General features: G+C 40.2%; 1 protein-coding gene across 2 annotated transcripts in view; it reads right to left on the bottom strand.

Annotated features, from left to right (window-relative positions):
• Positions 1 to 24,929, bottom strand: part of DCLK1 (doublecortin like kinase 1) — a 197,069-nt gene that overhangs the window by 27,013 nt on the left and 145,127 nt on the right. For both annotated transcript variants that reach the window (XM_060273780.2, XM_060273781.2), the window contains exons 7-14: positions 21,531 to 21,615; positions 20,071 to 20,179; positions 15,045 to 15,102; positions 13,995 to 14,114; positions 6,764 to 6,910; positions 1,508 to 1,641; positions 939 to 1,016; positions 292 to 388 (exon numbers count right to left, since the gene is read on the bottom strand). In XM_060273780.2, coding sequence (XP_060129763.1) covers positions 292 to 388; positions 939 to 1,016; positions 1,508 to 1,641; positions 6,764 to 6,910; positions 13,995 to 14,114; positions 15,045 to 15,102; positions 20,071 to 20,179; positions 21,531 to 21,615 — 828 coding nt within the window. The remainder of the gene's footprint in view (positions 1 to 291; positions 389 to 938; positions 1,017 to 1,507; positions 1,642 to 6,763; positions 6,911 to 13,994; positions 14,115 to 15,044; positions 15,103 to 20,070; positions 20,180 to 21,530; positions 21,616 to 24,929) is intronic.

Here is a 24,929-nt window from a genome sequence, read left to right as displayed (position 1 = left end):
CGGCCTTTTCTGAATGTTTTCCAAGATTATGATACCCTTTTTGAGGCGAGGTGACCAGCACTGTACACAGTATTCCAAATGCGGTCGCACCATAGATTTGTATAACAGCATTATATCGGCAGTTTTATTTTCCATTCCTTCCTGCAGCGCTTTGGGTTAGCACCTTCATCTGCACTAGTTAAAAGTTTTTGATCTGCACCAGTTGAAACTTTACAATAGGCTCCCCGAGAAGGCTTGTAAAGAGGGCTGTCAGTAAGATATGGGAAAAAAAACCAAAGCAGCACAATTTACCTTTGCAGAGTCAGAAACATTATCCCAGTAGGGGGATGGAAAGTCTACTTGTCCCATCAAAATCTGATCAAAAAGGACTTCCTGATCTTCTCCACTTCTACACGGTAAGGAAACAAAAGTGTTAAGTTTCCACCACATGGAAAAAGATAAATACATGAAACAGCAAGACTCTGCTCTTAAAAGCGCAGTGCTTGAGGAAAAATGTGTTTCTCCCATTTTGCAGAGTCTACCAAACAGCATGTATTCAAAATGTGAAAGAAAGAAAGCTCCTAAGAAACAGTTGCCAGTTGACTCTATCTGAAAATTGCAAGGCTCTGCAATTCTACTTTCAGTAAACATATATTTGATATACATTTTATACCATTCTAAAAGGGCACAGCATAATATTTAAATTCTGGGAAGAACATCATTTTTATTTCCTTTGGTTTTTTTTACCAGCAATGAATTGCATAAATAAAAATAAACCTATGAAATCACCATCTCACCTATCATGATACTGTTTAGGTAAATTACATTGCCTCACACAGCAGGGGAGGAGAAGGATGGGGAGAGCAACTAGAATTATACCCAGAGAGAAAAAAACATTTGGGTTTCCAATAGCTCAGAAGTGCATTGTTAAAAGGGGAAAAGATCAGCATTGCCCATACCCACGGAATGGAGGAAAACCACACAGCAGGATGTAAGTAATCACACCAGCTGCCCAGATGTCCACCTTCAGGCCATATCTACAAGTGACAAGAGATTATGATTAATATTATAAAGAATGTGTGATCAATAGTGCAAAATAAAAGCAAGGAGAAAATGATACCATGGCAAAGACCATCATTAAATTACACGGCATTGTCTTAGTAATAGCTATATTTTACATGGCATTTTAGAAAATGAGGTGCAAGAATTAAATCTAAAATATTTAAATTCAAGTACAGTGTGATTTATATTCAAATGGACATCCACTATTCACGAGAAGAATATGGATCTCTTTCACTAGATGATAGTCGCTCTGCACACCAGGCACTAACTGAACAGGATATAAAAATGAAGGAAGAGAGATTGTAAACAGCAGTAATCAGCAACTATCATTAATACTATCTTAGAAACTTGATAAATGTTTGATTGTTGCCTTGGCCCTAATCTGTCAATGTTCTTCTCAAGATTTAATTTACAAATTACTAATAAATTTAATTGTTCATACCAAATGTGTTACAAACCATCTTACCCAGTTTCTGCAATGATTTCTGGAGCTACATAAGTAGGTGTCCCGCAGACGGTATAAAGAGGCCCATCAACGATGGTGGCCAGTCCAAAATCTCCCAGCTTCAGTGACTTGCTCCCATCTTGGTGCTCATAAACCTAAACAAACAGTCTTCTGATTCAGTGTGTTCCTTCTAGCAGGAATCTCCCTTTCCCTTAACAGTCAATCTTCTATTCCATTGTGCTTGTGGCAGTGAAGCCCCCCACCCACCCCGTCCCCAAGCATGCCTGAACACAGCAGATGTGAGGAGGCGAGAGCCAGAGATGAACAGAGAGAGTGATAAAGAGGTTGGAGCGAACTTAGCTTGCACTTAATAAACATGAAACAGTAGCCAGAAGCCAAACAGCACAGTATCCTTACTGTAGGGATGTAAAACAGGTTGTTAGAGTTGCTATAGAGACAATCTATTGCCATGGAGGTGGTACAGTCCTCCAGTCTTCATAATTAATATTAATTTAATAAGAGTAGATTGGACAGTTTAATTCACTCTATGAGGCAGAAGGATCTTTGAAGGTCACTACCAGGAGAAGGGGACGACAGAGGACAAGATGGTTGGACAGTGTTCTCGAAGCTACGAACATGAGTTTGACCAAACTGCGGGAGGCAGTGCAAGACAGGAGTGCCTGGCGTTCTATGGTCCATGGGGTCACGAAGAGTCGGACACGACTAAACGACTAAACAACAACAACCAGCTTGGTCATCACTTTTCTATCAGAAATTGTCCGTGGCTGAGGATGAAGTACAAGCCAAGCAGGTTTCTCCCTACTACTTATGGATATCTGCTTTTGGCCGAGTATTGGACTTCATGCCATTAGACACTTCCAGATCCATTATTCTACATTTCAATGGCCATTGACCACAGAGGAAAAATGTATGAGATTTGTTTTTATTAATAAAATTGCCTCCTGTCTCAGATTTTCTACAACAATTCTTTACCCTTTAAATTGTGAGCTAGGCAGCCACCAAAGCCTATTGCAAGTTGCGTGGCAAAGAGAAAGAATGTTATTCTTATTTGTGAAATGCAAACTACGTGTAAATTGCATGGCAATAGAAACACACCGTAGCATCAAATACATATTATGAGAATGTGTTTTGCATTCAGAGGCCTATTCCCCCCCCCCTTCAATTGGGTTTCAGTGAGCTCATGTAACTGGAATTTTGTCTTCAAAAAGGAGCAGCAAACAGAAATTCTCAGCACACACTGGCTGTGACAATGCCGGAATGAATATGGGTAGGGAAGGAGGAAATTTAAAAATGAAATTGCTCTATTATTAAAAATGTGAGTTGTTAGGCACATCTGGTTTATGAATCTTTAAGAAAGTGTTTGCTAAAGTGGCAGCAATAAATTATATTTCAATGACATTTTTAATTAGAGATTGTGCACTAGGCTTTTTAAAGGCTTTGTGACTGGGACATAGAATGCAGAGCTACCTCAGTGTCTGAATTTATACTAGGCAGCATACAACATTTATTTTTAATAAACAACCCCAGGCATATTTTTTTAAGTGTTTCTATTGTGGGGCAGGGCAAGGGAAGTTATTTTGCAAAGTGTTCGGGAACTTAAAACATTAAGTTTGTTGAATGTCTATTAAAAGAACCAATTTATCATTTCACCAGGATTTTTTTTTAAACTAAAAAGACTCCAGGGATGCATTTTTTTATAAAAAAAATAGATAACTTCTCCCTGGAGCTTTTTACAAGTAAGAGTTCATTTTCTTTTTTAAAAACCAACTCTTCAGTTCATTTCTGAAAACAAGTAAACAAGCAGTGGGCATGGGGAAATGTTCCGGTAAGTAAGATTAAAGACAAAAATAAGGCTTCAATGTAAAGGGGTAATATTTTAATTGTCTGCCCTGCGAAGAGCGAAGAATGTAGATGATCATTTAAAGCTCATCTTACTAAGAAAGTAAGCTCTTTACAAGTTCTATTTTCCTTTAAGCCCTGAAGGGCAATTAAAGAGATGTGGATTAGTGCAAATTACCCACTATGTAGTGCTTTCACTGTTTTAACTAAGCAATAAAACTGTGTAATTGTACAACACTAATTGAATCCAGCCACACATAATTGTGTGCTACCATATGTATCCCATTACTCTAAAGACTGTCCATATTTCCTAAGCTGCTCTTGTGATCACTGCAGATGGCAACAGTCAGAGAAGTTGTTCTCTTGGGCTTATTATATGGCTATAAAGCTATCCCATGATTTGACAAAATAATCATGTTAAATAGGAGCAATTATGAAAAAATGTCCCAATTAAAATGAAAAAAGCATGCTTTCCAGATGAAGGGAATGTAGAGGTGAAGTATTACAGCCTTTTCATATGACTAAGGCTTTTAGCTTGGGTTGCTAAAATGGTAAAAGAGCCAGTTGATTAATAGCACATGTATTGGAACTGGATATGAATACCATGCAGGGTAAAATCAGCAAAAGAGGTGTGGCCAAGTTGCCTGGTGAAATTCGTTTAACATAATTTAGTAACCCTTTTACACCCACATGGGTTAACCTCTGCCTTCCTCCAAATCAAAATCATCCATATTATGCGCAAGCAAGATGTTCAGGCATTATGTTGTTATGAGTTTGGGGTGGTAAGCTGGGTGACAGACCCTTCTAACCCCTGGATCCACCAAGTTTTAGAAGTTAAGCAAGGCTAAAGTCCAGGCTAGCCTCCTGGTGAGGTGATAACCTAAGTAATTTGCCATTAAGAAGGATTAAGGGGCTCAGTCCAATATGTTAAATGGGTGATGCCATCTCTCTCAGCAGAAAATAAGGCGGAGTTTAAAGTAGAGATTTGGGGAGTGATGTGACCTAGATGTAAAGCAACAAGCTGGAGAGGGTGAGAGCAATGTTTGAGAAGCAATACCATCTTGGGGTGTTTATTCTGTGAATTACAATAGGACTGAACTGGTGTGGATTAGATCAGATTAAGCTATTTCCCCCAAAACCCAGTCAGAAAAACAGCTTAGCTTCATCTAAGGCAAACTGATGGGTGCCAAGGACAGAATGCGCAGCCAACAATTTTGCCCATGTTTGGTACCTACCCCATTTCAGTGAAATGGGAGGGGACACACCACCAGGCCAAGATCAAGGCGTTATTATTAATATAGTACACATTTTTTGTATGAAGTAAAGACTTGGGATGAGATTTCATGGACATATGTGTGAACTAGTCCTATATCTAGATGTAGATATCTAAATGTGTGATCCTAAGAGAACTTCTATGGAAGTTAAGTCTTAAATCAGTGTACCCAATTTCTATGCAACGTGCTTTAGGACTAGAGTGTGGCCAAGGATATTATTTTAGCTAGTATCCATATTGCTTCTGGATAGCCCAATTCAGTTAGTGCAAAAAAGCATACTAGCATTTGGTATGCAATACTAAGAACAACATGCCCCAGGCATCTTGAAGCCGCAAAGGCAATCTTGCCAGTGATAGCTGCTTAGAAATAATCACATCTCAACAAACTCCCATGTGCTTTTGTGCAGTTTAAACTGATGGAAGCAACATACACAGACATGTCCTTTGAGTGCAATTGTCTTAGTAGGAAAATGTATTGACTAGTAATCAGTGTGGAATGTGCACAATAGCACAGGACTATTGTGAGTGCTCTGGACCGCAAAATACACTAAAACATGGTTGTTGTTGTTTTTTTTAAAAAATACCCAGCATAATTGCTCATGGTAGGTCAGTGAATGCTATTTTAAGAGGGAAAACAACCAAGAGGGTGAGGGAGAACTTCAGTCTACTGCTGTCAAACTTGAGAAAAGTTTGAATACAAAAGCATTGTAAGCGTTTCCCCATGAGACCATCTCTAGCGTTCTCAGAAACAAGAGTCTAATGAATCTTGACATGTGATTGCACTAGCTTACATACACAGCAGCGCACCAATACTAACATTCAGACTTCAATATGGCAAAGAATACACTGCATTGTTGAAAAGTGGTGTGTGTGTGTGTGTGTGTGTGTGTGTGTGTGAAATATTAGTTCCACAATGCAACTGAGCCTAACTGCAATTGTTCACAAGGGACAGGTCAGCAGGGAGAGTGGATGGTTGAGTTCCATTTGTTGTTAACGTTGGACCCAACACTATTATGCTGGGCCCTACACAATTAGGACAGATCTGTGTATAAAGACCTGCCACCCGCACATTTGATTTGGCTCTCAGCCTCTCTCCTAAACAGTAACACACTTTCCTATCAACCCAGGTAAACAAGAAAGGCAGCAGCAGCAGCAAAATTATACGAAAGATAATTGTCACACTGTACTTTTAATGTGCTATGGACTCCTATTCCTCTCCCAGAGTGGTTTAGCAATCAATCCCTCTTTGTGGCAAAATTTGGCAACTGAAACTCTGTGAGGGGAATAGGAACCTCCAAGCAACTCACAGAACCCTAGAGCAGATTGGAGTGGGTGGGTGCAAGGGGCTTCAGAGGGAAGGGTGAAACAGCAAACCCTGGCAATTCTCCCTTTCTCCTGCAGAAGACTCTGCTGGATAAAAGATCAGCAGACTGGGACACAACAGGATACAACTCACAGATTCTATAGAAGCAGCAATACTTTTCTCAGGTCTCCTCACCAAAGGGTTCTAGTTTTTAGGAAGGTCCTACAATAGCTTTGGGTATGAGGGTAGAAGCAAGATGAAGTTGGTTTGCAGCCTGATGCTTAGGGAATAAGAAATGTGCTTGCTTGCTTATGTGGGTTCTGAGGTACAATGGACCAACTGGGGGCAGTACCAAGGCAGTCGATGAGTTGCAAATGATTTCACAGCATGAAACACATATAGCATCCCCAACACAAAAGGTAGAGAGGACACTGTGGCTTTTCATGTAATTCAAAGTCAGGGGGAAAAACCCCTCTTTTGGAGTCATAGAGAGAACAGCAGTGGAGCATCATAACATTTCAAAAGGTTGTCTTTAGAAATAATATTTACAAGGTTTGTTGGACTACTTGACAGATTCAGAAGCTCAATTCTCCAATGGCATGATCCTGGCAACATTGCATATAGCCCAATCCATGTATCTCTAAAATAGAAGTAAACCATTTGTGTTCCACAAGTAAAGCATGAATCTTCTGTAGACAGTGCAATATTTGCTAGACTTGAAATGCTTCTTATGGTGAGCATTTTTATCTAGAGATACATATTTTCATTGAAGCCTCATTGAGGCTACCAACATCAGCCATATGAACAGAAATCTCCAGAACGAACCGGAGGTTGAACTTACCAGCAGATTCTCAGGTTTGATATCCCTATGGACAATGTTCAAGCTATGAAGATATTTAATGGCACTGGCCAGATTGTACAGCATCCCACTAGCGTCCCGCTCTGTATATTTGTTTGTGGAAGTAATGGCATCAAAAAGGTCTCCACCCTGGAATAAAATAATTGTCATGTTTGTACACCATTCCACTAAGCACAGAGAGGACTGAGATTCCGGAAACATACTGTAATGAAAAGCATAATCATATTCTTTGAGGACAGCACAGAGGACCTATATAAAAGACAGGTCTAATATCTGTGGTGTAAAATTTGTCTTTCAGGCTGCACATGATGGAAGAATTCAGTCTGACTGTAGCAGTATATCATTGTCAGGATCCTGGGACTCGGCTTCCTCCACCTCTTTGGCCATAGATAAGCAGGACAAAGCGAAAAGAGTCCCTTACCATTTAAAGAGTCTTTAATGATCGTAGCAAAAGAACAACACATCCATTCTCGGAAGGAAGGTGTTCCCAATTAAGTTCCCCCCAGTCACTTCTGTCTTGCAACCTGATCTCGCAACCACCCTGCTTTTTGTGTAGCCACCTTATCTGCTCTGTGTGACCTTGGACACTTTCCAGCGAGAGTGAGTCTGTTAGCGCTTTCTCTCTCTCTCTCTCTCTCTCTCTCTCTCTCTCTCTCTCTCTCTCTCTCTCTGTTCTTCTTCACTTTGCTGTTTACTCCCCAGTTCTTCCCAACTTTTGTCTTCAGAACTATGCCCCTCTGCAAACCACTGTTCCAAATCTATACTGCTTCACTGCTCCTGGGCAGCTTCAGGATCCTGGTCAGGAGCGGGGGGAGGGGGGAGGGGAAGGGGGAGGGTCCCACCATTCCTCATCAGAGCAGTACTCCTCAGCCTGGTCTTTGACAATCATGTGCTACAACTGCTCCTGCACTTGACCACTTCAGGACTCCAGGTGGGGGAGATCATTGGACTAAGTGCTCTATTGTACACAGGAAACTAGGTGCCAGGGAGACATCCCCCTAGTTGATTGCCCCTTTATTTAGTTCGTTCACAACATTTTTTAAAATAAAAAACCCTCAAAACATTTAAAATGTGGTTTTCTGAACATTTTCCATCTCTACAAAATCCTTCTTGAGATGTGGTGCCCAGAACTTGCTACTGTATTCCAAATGTGGTTGCACTACAAAGTTTTGTAGAAGGTCATTATGACACCTGCATTTTTATTTTCAGCTCCTTTCCTAATGATCCCTAACATGGACCTTTCTGCAACTTTTTCACAGCTGACACACACTGGGCTGACATCTTCACTACAACCCCAAAGCCTCATTCCTGCTCAGTCACTGCCAGTCCAAACAACCTTGCACATATATATCATACCTTGCAAGTGCCCTAGAAAAACCAAGACATCCCGTTTCTTTCTTGCAAGAGGACAGAAGCCATTTGGAGCACCGTGATCTTGCGATTTTTCAGGGCCACAATCTCATGGGCTGCCCCCAAATGCACATTTTTGGGCACCAATCCCAAAAAAAGCTGCTTTCCGGGAAGAAATCATGGTGCAAAATTGCATAAAATCAGGATGCCCAAAATGGCCGCCATCCTCTTGTGAGAAAAAAGAAAACAGGAAGATGGCATGCCAGTTTTTGCCTTTGATGTGTTGGAGGGTATGACAAAAATGCGAAATGAAGAGTTTTCACCCTAACATGCATCACTTCACACTTACACTTACACTGAATTGCATTTGCCATTTTACTACTAATTCACTCACTTTGCAGAGGTCCTTTTAGAGCTTTTTGCAATCCCTTTTTGTTTTAATGACCCTGAACAATTTAGTATCATCAGCAAACCTGCCCACCTCACTGCTCTCCCCTAACTCTAGATTGTTTATGAATGTAAGAAAAGCTTCACTGGATCAGGTTTTGAGTCTACCTATTCCCATATCCTGCTTTTAACATTCCTATTCCCATTACATGTCTGTATTTGTTTTATATTGATTTAACTGCTGTGGTTTACTCAGAGAACCCTGGGAATTGTAGTTTCATGAGGCTGTTGAGAATACCCCAGCAGAGGTCATTAGCAGCCTCACAGCACTCCATTTCCTAGAACTCCCTCAAGAGAGAGAATACTATGAAACAAGCTTGTAGTGTGGAAGAGAGAGGCCCCCTTATTGGGCACGAAAAGGCTTCATTTCATGACAGGCATATAATAGGTAAATTAGACCCTTGTCATGTTCTATACGGGCTGTACAAATTTAGAATGCATTTTTTGGTTCCTTCGAGGCACATCTCATATGTCTAAATTTATATCCTGGTTTAATCCATGGTGTGCATCGCAGTCTAAGTACCCTCCCCTCCCCGTTGGCCTTCTCCTCCCCCCTAAACAACAAAATCCTGCCTCTGCCTTGGAAAACCCCCTAATCTGTTGTTTGTATGCAAAGGAAAGTCTGGATAGCTGCCTGCAGTTAACCAAGATAGGTGCTCATAGCACTTCTGTCGATTCTCTTCCTATTTGCAGAGCTGTGGGGATGGCTTTCTGCCAAAGTAATAAATAAAGGGACTGAGTTGTGTCAGCTTACACAAGGAAAATACATTTTCACTTCTGCACTTGAGGAAAGATTAAAACAAAGGAGTAGTAATAGTAGTTCAGGGAGCTACGGTGTTAAACTCTTTCCTAAAACAAGAATGTTGAGTTGTTTTAAAATAAGTCTAATTTAATGTTGGAAATCTAGACCAAAACCCAATTTTTAATCAGCACTTACAATCTTAAGTTACCAGTCGTTTAATGGTTTCATTCCATCTTACCGGTATTTACAAGAGATCCTATCAAATAAGATACATCTTGTGGGTGTTTCACAATGAAGAGATATCATATACAAATGACTTCACCAGCTCTCCCCAAAACTGCTTAACCCCCCCCCCCAAAAAAAAACCAACAACAACCTTTGGTGGGATTTGTCAACACTCATGAACACATATTTATTTTTTCACAGAATATTTCTTTGTTTGAATAAAATTCTGTGAAAAGTGACCAACATTTATTTTATAATAAAACTACCATCATTTGGTTCTAGTTACAGGTAGGTAGCCGTGTTGGTCTGCCGTAGTCAAAACAAAATAAGAAAAATCCTTCCAGTAGCAGCTTAGAGACCAACTAAGTTTGTCATTGGTATGAGCTTTCGTGTGCATGCACACTTCTTCAGATAACCATCATTTGGTTATCAGCTGTCAGGAAGTACCACAGGAAAGTGGAACAGCACACACTTTGTGTCCAAATGGTCACATGTTCAAACCCCAATAAAAAAATACCTATCTCTCTAAGGCCTTATTTAGAGAGTCACTGCTACTTGCAGCAGAAAATACTGGACAATTTAGATCAAGAGCAAACTTTATGTTCACTGATGGTGGGAAATTTAAACCCCTCACCACTTTCTATTCGTGCCTCAAATAACCCAACCTCAGTGGCAAGTTAGCAAGGAAAGAGAGACTGTGATGGAACCTAAGGCTCATAGTCCATTATGAAATACAGTTGATTCACGACTTTCATGCATTTAACTTTCATGAATTCAGCTTTATGCACTTGGCCAAAAAAGGAGGCAGGTGTCTAGGGAAAACTGTGGCAAGAATTGGAAGAATTTGAGGACACCCCTGCTTCTATGATTGTAAGCAGAATTTAAGATTTGTACAGTGCACCTGAAGGAGGTCCCCATTTCAATTCTGCACACATTGTGCAGTCCTGGTTTAGGTATATGATGGATTTCCTTAGGTTCCTAAGGAATAATAATGGTGGGGGCAAATGGTTAACACTATGGATAACCTTTGGGGCATGAGGAGTCCCGGTGGTGATTTGTCCCCTGCCAAAAGCAGCTTGCTCTCAAACAGTCCTTCATATTACATTCTACACAAAAAAGGCAGAGAATATTGCTCTGACCTAAGGGCCTGCTCTGGAGAAAACTGTAGCTGGAGAGCAAAAGCCCACTCACTCAGGAGACCCTCATGCTCCAAGAGAATGACTCATAAGATGGGCTTCGCCACTCACTAGCAACAGTAATTTTCCCAAGAGTAGCCTTTCAAAGAGGAGGGAGGATTTTGTGTGTGTGTGTGGGAAAGAACATTTATTTTGAACACATGCAAAATATCTCAGGTTTTGCAAGTACTTGAATGAAATACAATGATGTAATTTTTAAACTGAATGGGCGACCACCCCCCTTTTGGATAAAGACCTTAAATAATGAACTTTACAGTCAACTTTCTTGGACAGCACAGGATTCCAACTTTTCCTTCACGTAAGGGATCATGCCAATTTCTGCTTTACTAACTGAAATAACAGGTCACCTGCTGCCATCAAGGAACTGTAGAAGATGGGCCCAGGATCATTAATGTTTTATCACCCAACATCCCCCTCTTCTGCATTTTCCTGGAATCAAGACAGACTAACAGAAGCATCTGAATGTATTTTTAAAAAAGAAAAGAAGAAGGAGGAAAAGTCCACCCTTATCACCTATGAACATAAGGCACTGAAATCCTGAAGTACAGTAACCAATTATTTATTTACTAGCTAGCAACATAAATGCTGTAACATTCCTTTTCTCATGTGAAATTGAAATTAGATCCTTGAACAGCAGGAGGAAACCCTATAATAAATCATGCTTGTTAAAATAGCTAAACCAGTGCTGGGCTTGAATAATAATTTGGTCTCACTATGTGCAATGGCAGTTCGCCAGCGACCACGTCCTTTCTCCTTTCCACAAGCGCTGCTTGCAACGTGCTTTTATTTGTATTTATGAAGTGCTTTCCTCACACTCAAGGCCTTTTACGCAGCAGAGATTGACATGCCTGCCATGAAATGAAACCGTGTCTGCAGCAGCAGCAGCCACCACTTATATCAAACTTGTGACTGCCAATTAATGCAAAATGGTAGTAGCCAGAAACTGGTGCTCCACCACATCAACTCTTTTCCTCCCAAATATCTTTCCCATCTGTGAACTTGATTTAAACTTGGGTCTTCAAAAGCCAACCCACAGCAGATGGTTACACAATTGTAAAGGGCATGCTGTGCAGGGGATAAGGCCAGCCGTTGTTGAATCAACAGTTGACATCTTCCCAAATGCGCTTGCTTCAGTACTTAGAGAATAAATCACAGCAAGGTTTGTTCAACTGTCAAACTTAATGAATAAGAGAAGGTGTCGCACCTTATTTAGAATGAACTTGTCACACACAGTTGGCGACAGCTCTCACAATATCTTATTGTAGCAAAGATCCCATTACAGGAGGAATTTCGGTTTCGTTTGCAGCTATGAAAACCTGCTACACCTAACCCCACACAAATTATTCAGTTACGAATCCAGCTTTTTCTATAGCAGGTAAGTGGGAGAACTTTGCAGGCAAAACTCCTGGCATTTACAGCCTTGGGTAGCAAGTTCGGGAAAGATCCCTGCGTAATTCAGGGTCATCCAATGAAGATCAAGAGTGGGAATGTGAGAATACAAAGGAACCACTTCTTCAGAGGGTGCACGGTTAAACTATGGAATTCATTATCACAAGGTTCTTGTAACCAACTTAGACTGCTTTAAAAGGGGATTAACCTTATCCTCCATAAATCTGTCAAATTGTTGGCTACTGATCATGATGGCTGTATACTACCTCAAGGATCAGAGGATCCATAACTCTAAATACCAGTCACTGGGGAGCAACAATGGGAAGGGGTTAATGCACTCGTGTCCTGTTTGTGGGCTTCTCATAAGCATCTGCTGGGTCACTGTGAATACAGGATTCTGGATCAGATAGATCTTTAGTATCTCTCCAGAACAGCATAACTCTTATGAGACACTTTGCTTCCAGTTGACAATCCTGGGCTTGATGAACCAGAGATCTCTTGAGAACAGCCCCATATCAGAACTAAGATCTATCTAGCTCAGCAACTTGTTTCTTGCAGTATTTATTTATTTGACTCATATATTCATCCCATCAGGATCACAGGGCGACACAGCATATGACACCTAAAAATAAAAATGATATCCACGAGATCATTAGCCACTAAACATACTAAGACCAAGAGCTTATACTCCTCGTGTTGGTGGAGTAAACAATAAGAACAATTCAGATGACCCCACCAAGCATCCATGTCACCCAAAAGCCTGAGTGAAATGGTGTATCTTGAATTGATGACCAAAGCTCAGTAACAAGGCTGGTTGACACACCTCCAAAGGGAAGGAGCTGCACAAGTGGGATGCCACTACAGAGGAGGCCATGTTTCAAGTTACTACACAAAGGGCCTCCTCTGTAGATCACAAATTTCAGCAGGCCTGGCTCTAGGTGTAGTCCCGGTGGCGCGGGCCGGCAGGGCGCCAGGCCGGCGGGGGGGGGGGGGCGCTGCAAGTGTGGGGGTGCTGGAGCGATCTCTATGTCTCTATGAAATCCATAATCAGAGCAAGAAGGCCACAGATTTCTCCTGTCAATGCTGCCCTGTAACTAATATTGATTAGCTTTCTGCTTTTGAACATGCAGGTTCTCCATATTCATCATGACGGATAGTCACTAATAGCCTTACTCTCCATAAATGGTTTTACCCCCTTTTAAAGCCAGGGGAAAGAAGTTCCATATGATTTTCCCATGCATGTCCATAAGAAGTGGGTTAGCTCTCTGTTCTTCCACCCCACCCTATCCAGATCAATCAGTAATATGGAAGCAGGGATTCACTCACTGATTCCTATCAAAATAAAAAAATTCCTTCAGTAGCACCTTAAAGACCAACTAAGTTTTTATTTTGGTATGAGCTTTCGTGTGCATGCACACTTCTTCAGATTCCTATCAGAATCTCATCACCATGCTTGGATATTCCTATTTGTGGGATATGTCCTGCAAGTCAGGCTAATCACAAATCCACCAGAAGTAACAGAGTTGGAAACCTCAATTATCGTGTTTATACAGTGAAAACTATGTATATATTTCAAAAACCTTAGAACAGAATAGCAATCAAGAGAAAAACCAAAACACTACGTTGCTGTCCAGAGAGCACCTACTTACCTCTAGTTCATTTCTCCATTCTGCCTGCTTGTCTCTACAGGGCTAAACCCTTCTATAGATTCTCCCCTTTAACAGCTGCTGTGTCCAGGGGGTAAATAAAGGCATACACCCTTGTAAATCTGTGCATCAGCAGCTACCCAGCCCTTTAATTTGAAGCCTAGTGAATGGTTGGCAATCTGTGAAATAGCAGGTGATCTTTCTTTCAATATACATACCTTTACAAGCTCCATGACAAGGTACAACTCAGTGGGCATATCCATTTCCTCAATCAGAAGAACAATATTGGGATGCTTGACCCTTCTTAAAATGGCCACTTCATTCTGGATCATATGCTCCTGGCACAAAACAAAAGAAAACCACATGTAGAAAGACAATGGAAGAAATCCATCCATCTGCTTCAGTTTCCCACATTATGTTTCATGCAGAATGTGTGGGATAAATACCAGCCTTATAAAACCAGCATGCTTAGCTCAACTTAATGCATGAAGGGGTTAAGACCATAGAGTAAGCAGTCTTCCCAGACTTAGTTAAGTCACACTCCCTCACATAGAAAGGGTTTCCAAAAGCCTTTGTTCATTTCCCCCCTACCCACCATGAACCCAACCACAAAGGACATCTGGGCTGATTGCTCCAAGTCATCTTGTGTTTCTATACAAATAATTTAGAAAAATTTACCAATTTTGAAACTAAGTTTTTCTGTCTGTGTTTTCTTGCTGTGTCTTGTCCCTTGGCACACCCCTAAATCTGTTCTGGGGGTCCCCCCGGACAGGACAGGACAACTATCGGCAGGATCCAAAGAGGGGGAGAAGTTTCACTGACCAAGTGGAAATCCTTACAATCACAGGACATTAGTTGGATGCCACACAGAATAAATATAAAAGAAAACACAATTTTTAATATAGATTATTGTTATTGTTATTTGTACTGTGTTCATTTGTTGGGGAGTTTATTTGGTTGTAAGCATTGACAATTCCAATTTTAAAAGAGGCAAAAGAATAATAATACATGAAAGTAAAACACAAAACCATAATATATAGATAAATATACAGCAGGGAAGTGCCAATAAGGCTACCAATATGGCACCAGGCAAGATTCTCTGTTCCATAATTGGATGCCACAACTGAAAAAGTCCTCTCCCTGGCAGGTTACCCACCTCACTTCATTCAGTGGGGACACCTGGAGCAGGGCTACTAAAAGGGGGGATACTAAAGTTAGAGTAGGTGAATATGAAAGAAAGAGATCCAATGGGGAGCTTCTGTACTTACTTTTCCTCTACATTTACTTTTTTTGATGATTTTCAGAGCATATTCTCTACCAGTTGACCTAGAGAGAGACAGAAAGAGAAAGCAACAGAGAATTGGAAGATGAAATACTGTAATGAATTCTGTTTTCAGTTCAAACTGCCTTCAACAAGCAAAGTACCAACTACTGCTCCTTTTTGTTTCCATGGAAAGGCTGGAAGCAGTGGAGAAAGAATGCAGGAAGGAAGGGTTAAGCTCCACCTCCCAGAGGCTGCTCTCTTCCACCAGATCTTCTGCATCTCATCTAACTTGGCCCTAAGGCTCTGCTGCAATAGCATTAGCACTGTTTTATGGGGATGGTTATGCGTGTGCTCATTTCCTTGAAGGACCTAAAATGCATGAGACAAATATGCGTATGTAGCAGTGAGCAAAGGAGGAATGACCACTGGGAGGAGTGCAGAGAAACGGAATGCTGTGGTGCACCTGCGGCAGCACAACCGGACGCCAATTCTATGATTCTGTGGCTCTCCCACATTGGTCTCCATAGTCACAGATGTGCTGCAAGCTTCCAAGAGTTTTGCTTCACCCCCAAATGCACACTCCTCCACTGTCTCCCAAGACAGATGGATGCCAAGTATCCTTCATGAAAGCAATGTATTCACATATGTGGGAAACCAAGTATCCCTCCCCCTCTCCCCAATGTAGAGCTTACATTCTCATGTTTTGTTTTGCTGCAAAAGGGCAGATGAATAGGATGGATTATTAATATTAGCAGAGGCAGATTAGTAGAGGCAGCATGTAAAGAATGATGAACGATGTAGTCATATTATTTTGAAGTAACAGCCATATGGTGCTTTTTAGATTTAATAAAAAAGATTTTATACAGCACAGATACAGAAGCTCATAGTATAGGGTGGTTACACCATTTACCATTCCTTGAGACCTGCCTTTCCAGTGTTCCACCTGCAGTTGAGGTTTGACTGATGGTGACATGAGATGAGCCTTTTCAGTGGCTTCACCAGCACTGCAGCCTAGTTAACACCACAAAGTTGGCCTAGCAGGCTACCAGAAAGGAATTCCCAGTCTCCAATTTCTCATTTGCTCCTCCTAAATCCTGCTGTTGCTACTCAGAAGTGAAACTAAAGTTTGCCTTAGCACAGGCATCCCCAAACTGCGGCCCTCCAGATGTTTTGGCCTACAAGTCCCATGATCCCTGGCTTGAAGGACCAGTGGTTGGGGAAGATGGGAATTGTAGTCCAAAACATATGGAGGGCCGAAGTTTGGGGATGCCTGCCTTAGCATGTCTTCCAAACCAGGGCTTGTGGTTAAGCTTCCTCTCTGTCTCCATGGGACGTATGTGGAGCCTTCTCTCCCTGTCTGCCTTTTGCTGATTAGTGAAGACATAATGGGCACAAGGGAAATTCTCCTCCCTTTCCACTCCCTGCCTGCCTGCTGTGGCCTCCCCAAATCTGTTCCAGAGGGTTGGGGGAACCTCTAGAACAGATTTAGGAAGCATGTAGAGGGAGAAGATGGGGGAGGAGAAGTTCCTGCACTAGTGGGCCTATTTAATTGGACACTGTCCTTTTAATCCAGCAGGGCTCCCCACCCCCCACCCAGCTTGGTACCCAATGTTTTATTTATTATCAGTTGACTTTCATTGAATTTATTGTTTCATACAATACTGAGATTTTAAAACTGCTTTAGGGCATTAGAAGGGCAAGGCCAAAATTTCCACATAAGTAACAAAATAAATAAATAAATAAATAAATAAATAAATTATTAAGCTTGCAAAGCAATCCAAAAAGCTGCCCGAAGGGAAATATGACAAGAGAATGTTATAAAGCAGGGGTTGGCAACCTAAAGCCCATGGGCCACAAACAGCCCACGGTGGTCATTCAACCAGCCCATGAGCTGCCCCCAAACCGAGCTGCCCACTCGGCGAGTCCCTGCGTGCTGTGCTAAACAGGTGCAGCGCGGCACAGGGACTAGCTCCCATATTGCCGCAAATTGTGTCTGCGCATGCGCAGACGCCGGAAATTGCGTCTGCACAGATGCAGACGCCAGAAATCGTGGGCGCACGCGTGATCGGGCCATGGACGGATCTCCGCTGGAGTGAACCGGCCCAGGCAAGGTAAACCTTGCCAACCCCTGTTATAAAGCTACCATTTGATTGCTGTTGGAAGCCACCTAGGTTTGACAAGGTGAAGCAGAGTGGTTTAATTGAATAAGAAACATGCAGTATTCTGCCATCTAACAGGAGTAAAATGAAAACTTCAAAGTTGAAAACCTCAAAGATGAAATTGTAGATTTAAAGCAAAGGCTTGGCAACAAGCAAACAAATCTACTTTGCCCTATTCAGGTTGTTCAAAAACTGAAGCTGTTAGAAGATGGCTCATGTTTGTGCAATTAGCCATTCTTCTGTTTTCCCCACTAGAGGGCTTCTTAAGCATAGCTACGAGAAATAAAGAAGCATCAATTAGCCTTCTTTATATGCACAAACTTATTCTGAAAAGTTTCACATAAATATACACTAAAGGCTTTATTGCTTCAACAAACATTTAAGGCTTATGAACCAAACACTGTGGTTGCCCCTCTGTTCACAAAAAAGTAAATTATTGAGCTTGTCTGAGTGTAATTACATGCTGGAAAAATTAGCTCATATTATGAAGGGAACTTATATGTGATCAATCCAACAAGCATGTGACAGCTTGGCCGCTTTAAGGTTTGGCTCACCGTTTACAACAGAATATAATAATAATAATCATAATAATGAGTTATAAACGTTTAGCTTAACATGTTTTATCACCAACAATGATGGAAAACCTAGGAAATGCTAGAACACCCCACAGAATCGGGTATTCAATAAATATAGCACAACTTGTCTACCATTTACAGTGAAAAATACAAGAAAGACTACAGCAATATCAATATGCCAAAAATAGAAAGAGTTCCCTGAATAAGTTAGCTTCCCTTTTCCTTTTCCTTAAAAAAAAGACTCTCTAGGTATAAGAAATAAGAGGCAAGCAGTATTACATGCTCACTAAGCAGAAATACAGTTAATACCTTTAAAAAAAATATTATGCTATCTGAATTTATGTACTGCCAATTCTGCTATGATTCCATTCCCTCTTACATCCCTCACCACAAATGTTTGACTCCAGGCCTTATCATATTTATTACTAAACTGACCTAAGAGATTCCAAGCATGCTTGCTATTTACCAAACCAGAAAACACACAATTTTGCATTTCAGAGCAGGTGCATGACAAAAAGCAAAGAGACTTTTCTCCAGATCAGGTATAGGCATTTGTTTAATCTGAAAGAAAAAAATAAATAAATACAAAAGAGCCCTGATTGTATTTAAATCAGATTTAATGATTTCAAATAAAATTTCTCTTTTTTTTCATTTGGAATTATCTTGCTAGAACCTAAAGTTTTGCATTGCAATCTGTCAACGTAGTCTCCATTGACTTGCATTAGAGGAAATGAATGCTGTCCCCTTAAAAAATGGCTGGTGGCAAGACAAAACCCACCCAGTGTTAAAGTCCTTTGCTGGGGCTTTCTCCACACTAGACACTTTTATAATTTTAAAATCAAATCAACTATATCCAGATTAACAAAATGCAAATGAAGTTTTTACAAAAGAAATTTAGATTTTTTTTAAAAGTCTCCCAGTGTACATCCTTTGTGTATAATTAACCTATTGCCTTATTCATCTATTAGAGAGTCAACATTATGTAATGATTGCTGTGATTCTTCAACATCAACTTTGTTGGACTGGTCATGTTGTGCGGATGCCTGATTATCGTCTTCCAAAGCAACTACTCTATTCCGAACTTAAAAATGGAAAGCATAATGCTGGTGGTCAACCAAAGAGGTTTAGAAACTCTCTCAAGGCAAATCTTTTAAAAAATGTAGTATAAAAACCAACAATTGGGAAACACTTGCCTGCGAGTGCTCCAGTTGGAGAATAGTCTTTACCAAACTCAAACTCGGAACCCAAGGGAGAAACAGGCTAAGAGGAAGGCACGCTTGGCAAATCCACACCGTGATCAACTCCCACCCGGGAACCAATGCCCCCACTGTGGAAGGACGTGTGGATCCACAATTGGCCTCCACAATCACTTACAGACTCATTGTTAAAACCGTGTTTATGGAAGACAATCTTACTCGGCTACGAGTGATCGAAGAAGAAGAAGAAGAAGAAGAAGCTGGACTAGGACTATGATGAATCAAGATCAATGTCCTCCATGAAGTTCACTGGGTGACCTTGCGTCAGTCACTTGCTCTCAGTCTAACCTACAGGACCATTGTGAGGATAAAAATGGGAGGGTTTACCATGCATGTTGCCTCTTCTGCAGCTGGCTTAGTGGTGCCTATGGGAGCTGTCCACGGTCCTGTTCCCATCCTTTCTGCTTCAACTGGACATTGCCTGCTTCCCCAATGAATTTCTGTGGGCCTCCCTCATAGGCAATGAATGTGTACAATGTGTACAATGAATGTGGAACTGGATACTGCTATCCTAGAAAGTGGCCACTAGGCAGAGTCAACAATGCTGGGCTAGATGTACAAAAAATTTGACCAAGTATAAGGAAGTATCATAAGTTCATGTGATTTGTACACAGAACACTCTTGTAAGTTTTTGGCGAAAAGAAGAATTGACACCTGTGGCTCCAGATCTAAATAATAAGAAACTCTCAGCTGAGCAGTCAGAAGAGAAAGCTGCAGGCATTTGTTTCCCAATTGCAAGGAAAATGATTTCTAATGTGTTATTTTAGTACAATGGGAAAGGTTTCACAATCTCCTAGAAGGAGTGTGTTGAGCACAGTCAAGGAAAAAGCCGCAGGGATGGGATAAATCAAGGCATTAAATTTATAGATTGTGCCTGCAAAACACTTATTTCCAGGCATAGCTGGTGTAATTTTCCCATTGTGTACACATGGATCTGAGACATTCCTTTGTTCCATATGTGCTGGAAATGAAGATGTGATCCAAGAGAAGCCTGACATTAGTGACTGCTTTAATAGTAATAGGTAGGAAATCTTTCTCACCTTTCTATACACTCCTTTACAATGGCAAAATTTCCATCTCCTATAGTCCGGCCAACTTTATATCTCTCTGCTATAGAGGCTGGAACCTGGAAGCCTTCTTCCAACACTTCTGAAAAGAATCAGTACATTTTTATTGGTAGAGAAGGTAACACAGATATGACACACAACACATATTTTACCTTATGGTTTAAGACAACTGGAAACCATTCAGAATCAGCCTTCTCATTTTGCTGATCAGAGAAACCATGCCATTGATACTGCATACACTCAACAAGTTTCACCAGGCTAAGTATGAAAACTTGTAGGCACCAGACCCAGTTTTACACATTTACAAACAATTCTTTGGCATGTATGAACCTTTTTTTAAAAAATATATACAAAACAGATGTTTCAGTGATCTGCTCAAAAATAGTTCAATCTCAAGTGGAGACTGCATTAGTTCAACACATCACAATTAAATCTATCTACAAAAGAAGTCTAACACTCGAGCACTTCTTTTATTACATCCTGTAATCGGAGACTGCCATAAACTTGCTCATGTGATAAGTGCTATTTTCTCCTCTGTATTAAATATTTAGTTTTTAAATAAGTGTTCTCAATAATGTCACCAACATATACAACCTGGGCACCAGATGCTTTAAAATCACAGTAAGTCAAAACAGTGAAGGGAAGGGCTTCCTAGTTATTGTATTTTAGTAGCCATTAGAGTGCCATTACTCTTCAAACAGTACTCAAAAGCACAGTTTGCAAGTGTCTAAGAACATTTTAAAAAGCTAGAGCCATAAACCTTCACTTACATGTAAAATGTTTGGACCAGTTAAATACTGGCAATAGTTATGCATTTCAAATACTACCACTTCAGTTTCTAGCAATTACCAGAAAGAAAGAAAGAAAGAAAGAAAGAAAGAAAGAAAGAAAGAAAGAAAGAAAGAAAGAAAAGCACTTAAATATATGCATCTTAAAGCAATGAAAGCAGAGCTGACTCCAGGTTTGAAGCAGCCCTTGGCAGTGCCTGTTTGTGAGTACCCTCCTCCAGCAGTGGGCCTTGGTGATTTTACCTGGCACTGGTATCCATTTTAAGTTATCACAGTGCCTCAGAGGAACTCTACATTGTGGGAAATGAAAAAGGCGGCTAAACATAAGGGCAGGCATCAGCAATGGGCTCTGCCCAGGGTGCTGGGTACCAGCAGCTGCCCAAGGATGCTGAGGGCCGATACTGGCCCTGAATGAAAGTGTGATCAGCTTGCATAGCAAACGTGCCCTTTTCTATTTTGGCTTACAACTTACAGCTTTGGTGCATGTGTTTCATCCATAATAAATTCACAACAAGTAACAAAATAACTGATAAAAACGAAGTAATCAGCTAATATAAAATGCTGACAATGACTGTAAGATGGGAGGCATATTTTGTGTGCTGGTGTGGCATATTCACACAGACACAGACACACAGACACAATTACCTTCACCAGGTCCATCATTTTCATCCATGGAGCTGCAGACTTTGGTAGATGCTAGTGAGGTAGAGGAGCCACTGTGCTGAGAGCTCTAGAAATATAGAATTGGGTTCAAGGGGAGACACATGGGTGGGAAAAGATTGTTAAAATGTGGTTTCAATGAAGCTAGCTAATATGACGAGATATCTATGCTCTCTACCTGAAAAGAAAGATTTTTTAAAAAATAAATGTGTACCTTTGGTATCATGTTCTTTGAAGGGGCAATCTGTTTCATTATTCACTGCTGAGCTTCTAAAAAACAACAACCTTCTATTCAGAAAGCCTAGCCTAACTTCTAAAACGCATACATTCTTTCATTAACTATGTCGGAAACTACTGAAAGCTCCTCTCCCCCTTCCTGGCCTTCCCATCTTGTAGCTCATTAGAAGTGTCTGCACTGGGAAGCTCCTCAGTGGTCTAGGCAAATTTTGCTCAAAAGAGAAACGCAAAAGAATTTTGTGTTAATTTTTGGAAACCCCTGTTTCTAGACTAATTTGACCATGCTGAATTTTTTTATTAAAAAAACCTGCTCTTCCCAAACTGCTATCTCAAGCAGCAGAAGCCCAGAATGTGAGGTGGCATCTGAGCTGTGGTCTTGAACAAACACTTTCTGTTTCTATGGCTGTACAGAAGCTTGAAAGAAACTAGGGGTGTCAGGTACCTATTGAATCAATGGAATACATATCAAAAGCACCCCACAATATTAAGTCATGAAAATAATGCTGCAGTCCATATAGCGCTATCAAAAGGTAATGCTTTGAAACTGTCTTGCTTTGTGAAATGTTTGGATGACTGGCATCCTAGAAACACAAAGGAATCTTTTAAATATTCCACGTGACTTACAAAGTGTTGTCTTGGCTGAAAGCATATGGCTAGCAGTACTTCTTTAATATTTTTTTTATATTGATGGGTTTCTGGGCAATTGTTTGTTTCTAATGAAAGAGTGGACATAGCAGGAAGCTGTTTTGTTTGGGAGGCTTGGGAGCCAAAGGACCATCAAAAGAGGGCTACCAAGCCTTCATGGGGAGTGTCTAGAAATGGGGAAAAGGTGGGATGTTTTAACTGTGCTCCACTCAGAGGCCACAAATTCCTGAAGGGGTGATTGGTCATGTTCCCCGAGCCATTTATGCAGCCAGCCAATGAGAGGAGATGCAAAAGTCTTCAGTATTTTAGCCAAGGATTCAAAGCCTAGGCATGGGGTGGTTTTGTATGGACAACAGACCAACATAAATGAGAACTTGCTCAGATTCCTGAGTCCCATCCCCTGTTGCTATCCTTGGATGATTATATACAGATTTGCAATTTATGCAGCAAGGACATATTTAGATTTGAGCAATTCTAAATGTGCTGGTCGGGGAGCGGGGAGACTTACCTCAAAGTGTCAAAGTGCAAAGAGGATGGAAAACCTACAGCAAAGCTCCATGACCCAATTCAGGAAAGATAACAAGTACTACAAAACAGTCTCTCAGTTGAAAAACATGAAGTGAAATCTTTGCCAGTATTTTTTGTTTCTATTGCTCCCATATTTTTTAAAAAGATACCGCAATCCAATGCTCTAATTACATAGTGATCTCTGGCTGCAAAAAAAAAAAATATGTAATACAGCCGCAGCAATAATTTATTTAGGTCACCACTTTTTTAAAAAATGGATCTCATGTATTTTAATTGGAAATTTTAATTGGAAGATTTCAGCAGATAAGCACCTCTCCAACATTTTGAATACCATTTCAGAATGATTTAACCCAATGCTCTGCAATCTGAGTAAAACATTAACATTTAAGCAATATTTTGTATGGTACTTTTAAATAATGGAATTTAATTATAAAACGTAATATAAAGCTGCCTTGGTTCCAAAGCTGTGGGATTCTTATTTACATAAAAAGATAAAGGGACCTCAATAAATTAACTGAATACTGTCTAACACTTTCTCTCAGTTAAGTTAAATTTTAAACACACGACACCTAAATACACAGAAAATCTGGATTACATCTCACAATTTGAATTGGGAAATAGATTTCTTGTCCAGCATGTAATTAATGTGTTTTAAATATATTTTTATATATCATTAACCGAAGCACAATATCCTATCTTACATAATAAGGGTTTATTGAATTGGCGACTAATTGATCAAGGGCATTCGATCTAGCAAGAGGTATCAGCTAATGGAAGAAGAGGGATGAGATTTCGGCTGATTCTCTTTCTCCTCCAGAACACATTTTCCAGGGGCTGTTGGGGGCTATCCTTCCATTAGCAGATTCCTCATTCAGGGCAACAACACAGGGAGTACCGTGATCTATTAGTGTAGAGTTTTGTTTATCTGTTCTCATATCCAAATTCATCAGGTTATTTTATATATTCTTTATAGCAGCCCTTTCACTTTTTAATATTTGCACAATAAGATTCAATGACAAATAATCCATGCATTTTCCTTACACACAAAAACAAACAAGCTATAGATTATTGGGGTACACAAAGTGATCCACATTTCATTTCCTGACAGCAGAAGGCAGATAATGCCAGCTAAAATCCAACAGATATAGTTCAAGATAATCAAAGATTGGTTAAGACAACTAGTTGGAATGCATGGTAGTAGTATTTGTTGTTTGGTGAAGACAAGCTTTAACAGGACACTCCTGCAATTTTTATCCTAGCAGGCCTTTCTCGCATATAAATGGTTGAAATTTGGCTTGTACGTCACTCAGAAGTTGAGTTGAAACTGCTATCAAAAGGGAAAGGAACAAAAACAAACAATACAGACAAAATATACATTTTAACAATATGATGCTAATCTCCCAAATCATCATTCAGCCAGATATGACCGTATTTCAAAATGTTTTGATGACTTCTTACAGAGAAGTCTGGTGTTTATTTGTTTTAAAAAACACTCCTTTGAATAAGATGCCAAATATATTTGCAATATCTTACCTTCTTCTTGTTCCCAAGTAATGGACTAAAATTTATGACCACATTGGAAAGATAAGTGGAAGTATTTATACCCATTATTTCAAATCTATGTACAGTTAATTTGCATCCAAAAACCTCAATAATATTTAGAATCAATTTAACAATTTGTGTAAAAGATTGCAATTTATGGGTTCATGAGATAGCATCATCTGCATCTTATATCATTTACAGTGCAAATACCAACGAATATCAATACTTGATTGTACACATACAGCCAAAATTTAAGTTCAAGGAATAAAAAGTAGCGAAGACAAAAGACACCCTTGCCTCATTCCTCTAATTTCAACGATTTTGATAAATATTATTAGAAAAAGGTAATATTTTACGTTTTCTGCTTTCAGGCGAATTTTTTAAAATTTTTAATTCAACTCAGAATCCCTAAGTTTTTGTATGTGCCACAGC

Source organism: Zootoca vivipara, chromosome 4, assembly GCF_965207765.1.
Source record: "Zootoca vivipara chromosome 4, rZooViv2.hap1.1, whole genome shotgun sequence".
Taxonomy (NCBI): Eukaryota; Metazoa; Chordata; class Lepidosauria; order Squamata; family Lacertidae; genus Zootoca; species Zootoca vivipara.
Note: the sequence above shows the minus strand (reverse complement) of the source record. Positions and strands in the feature narration are given on the sequence as shown.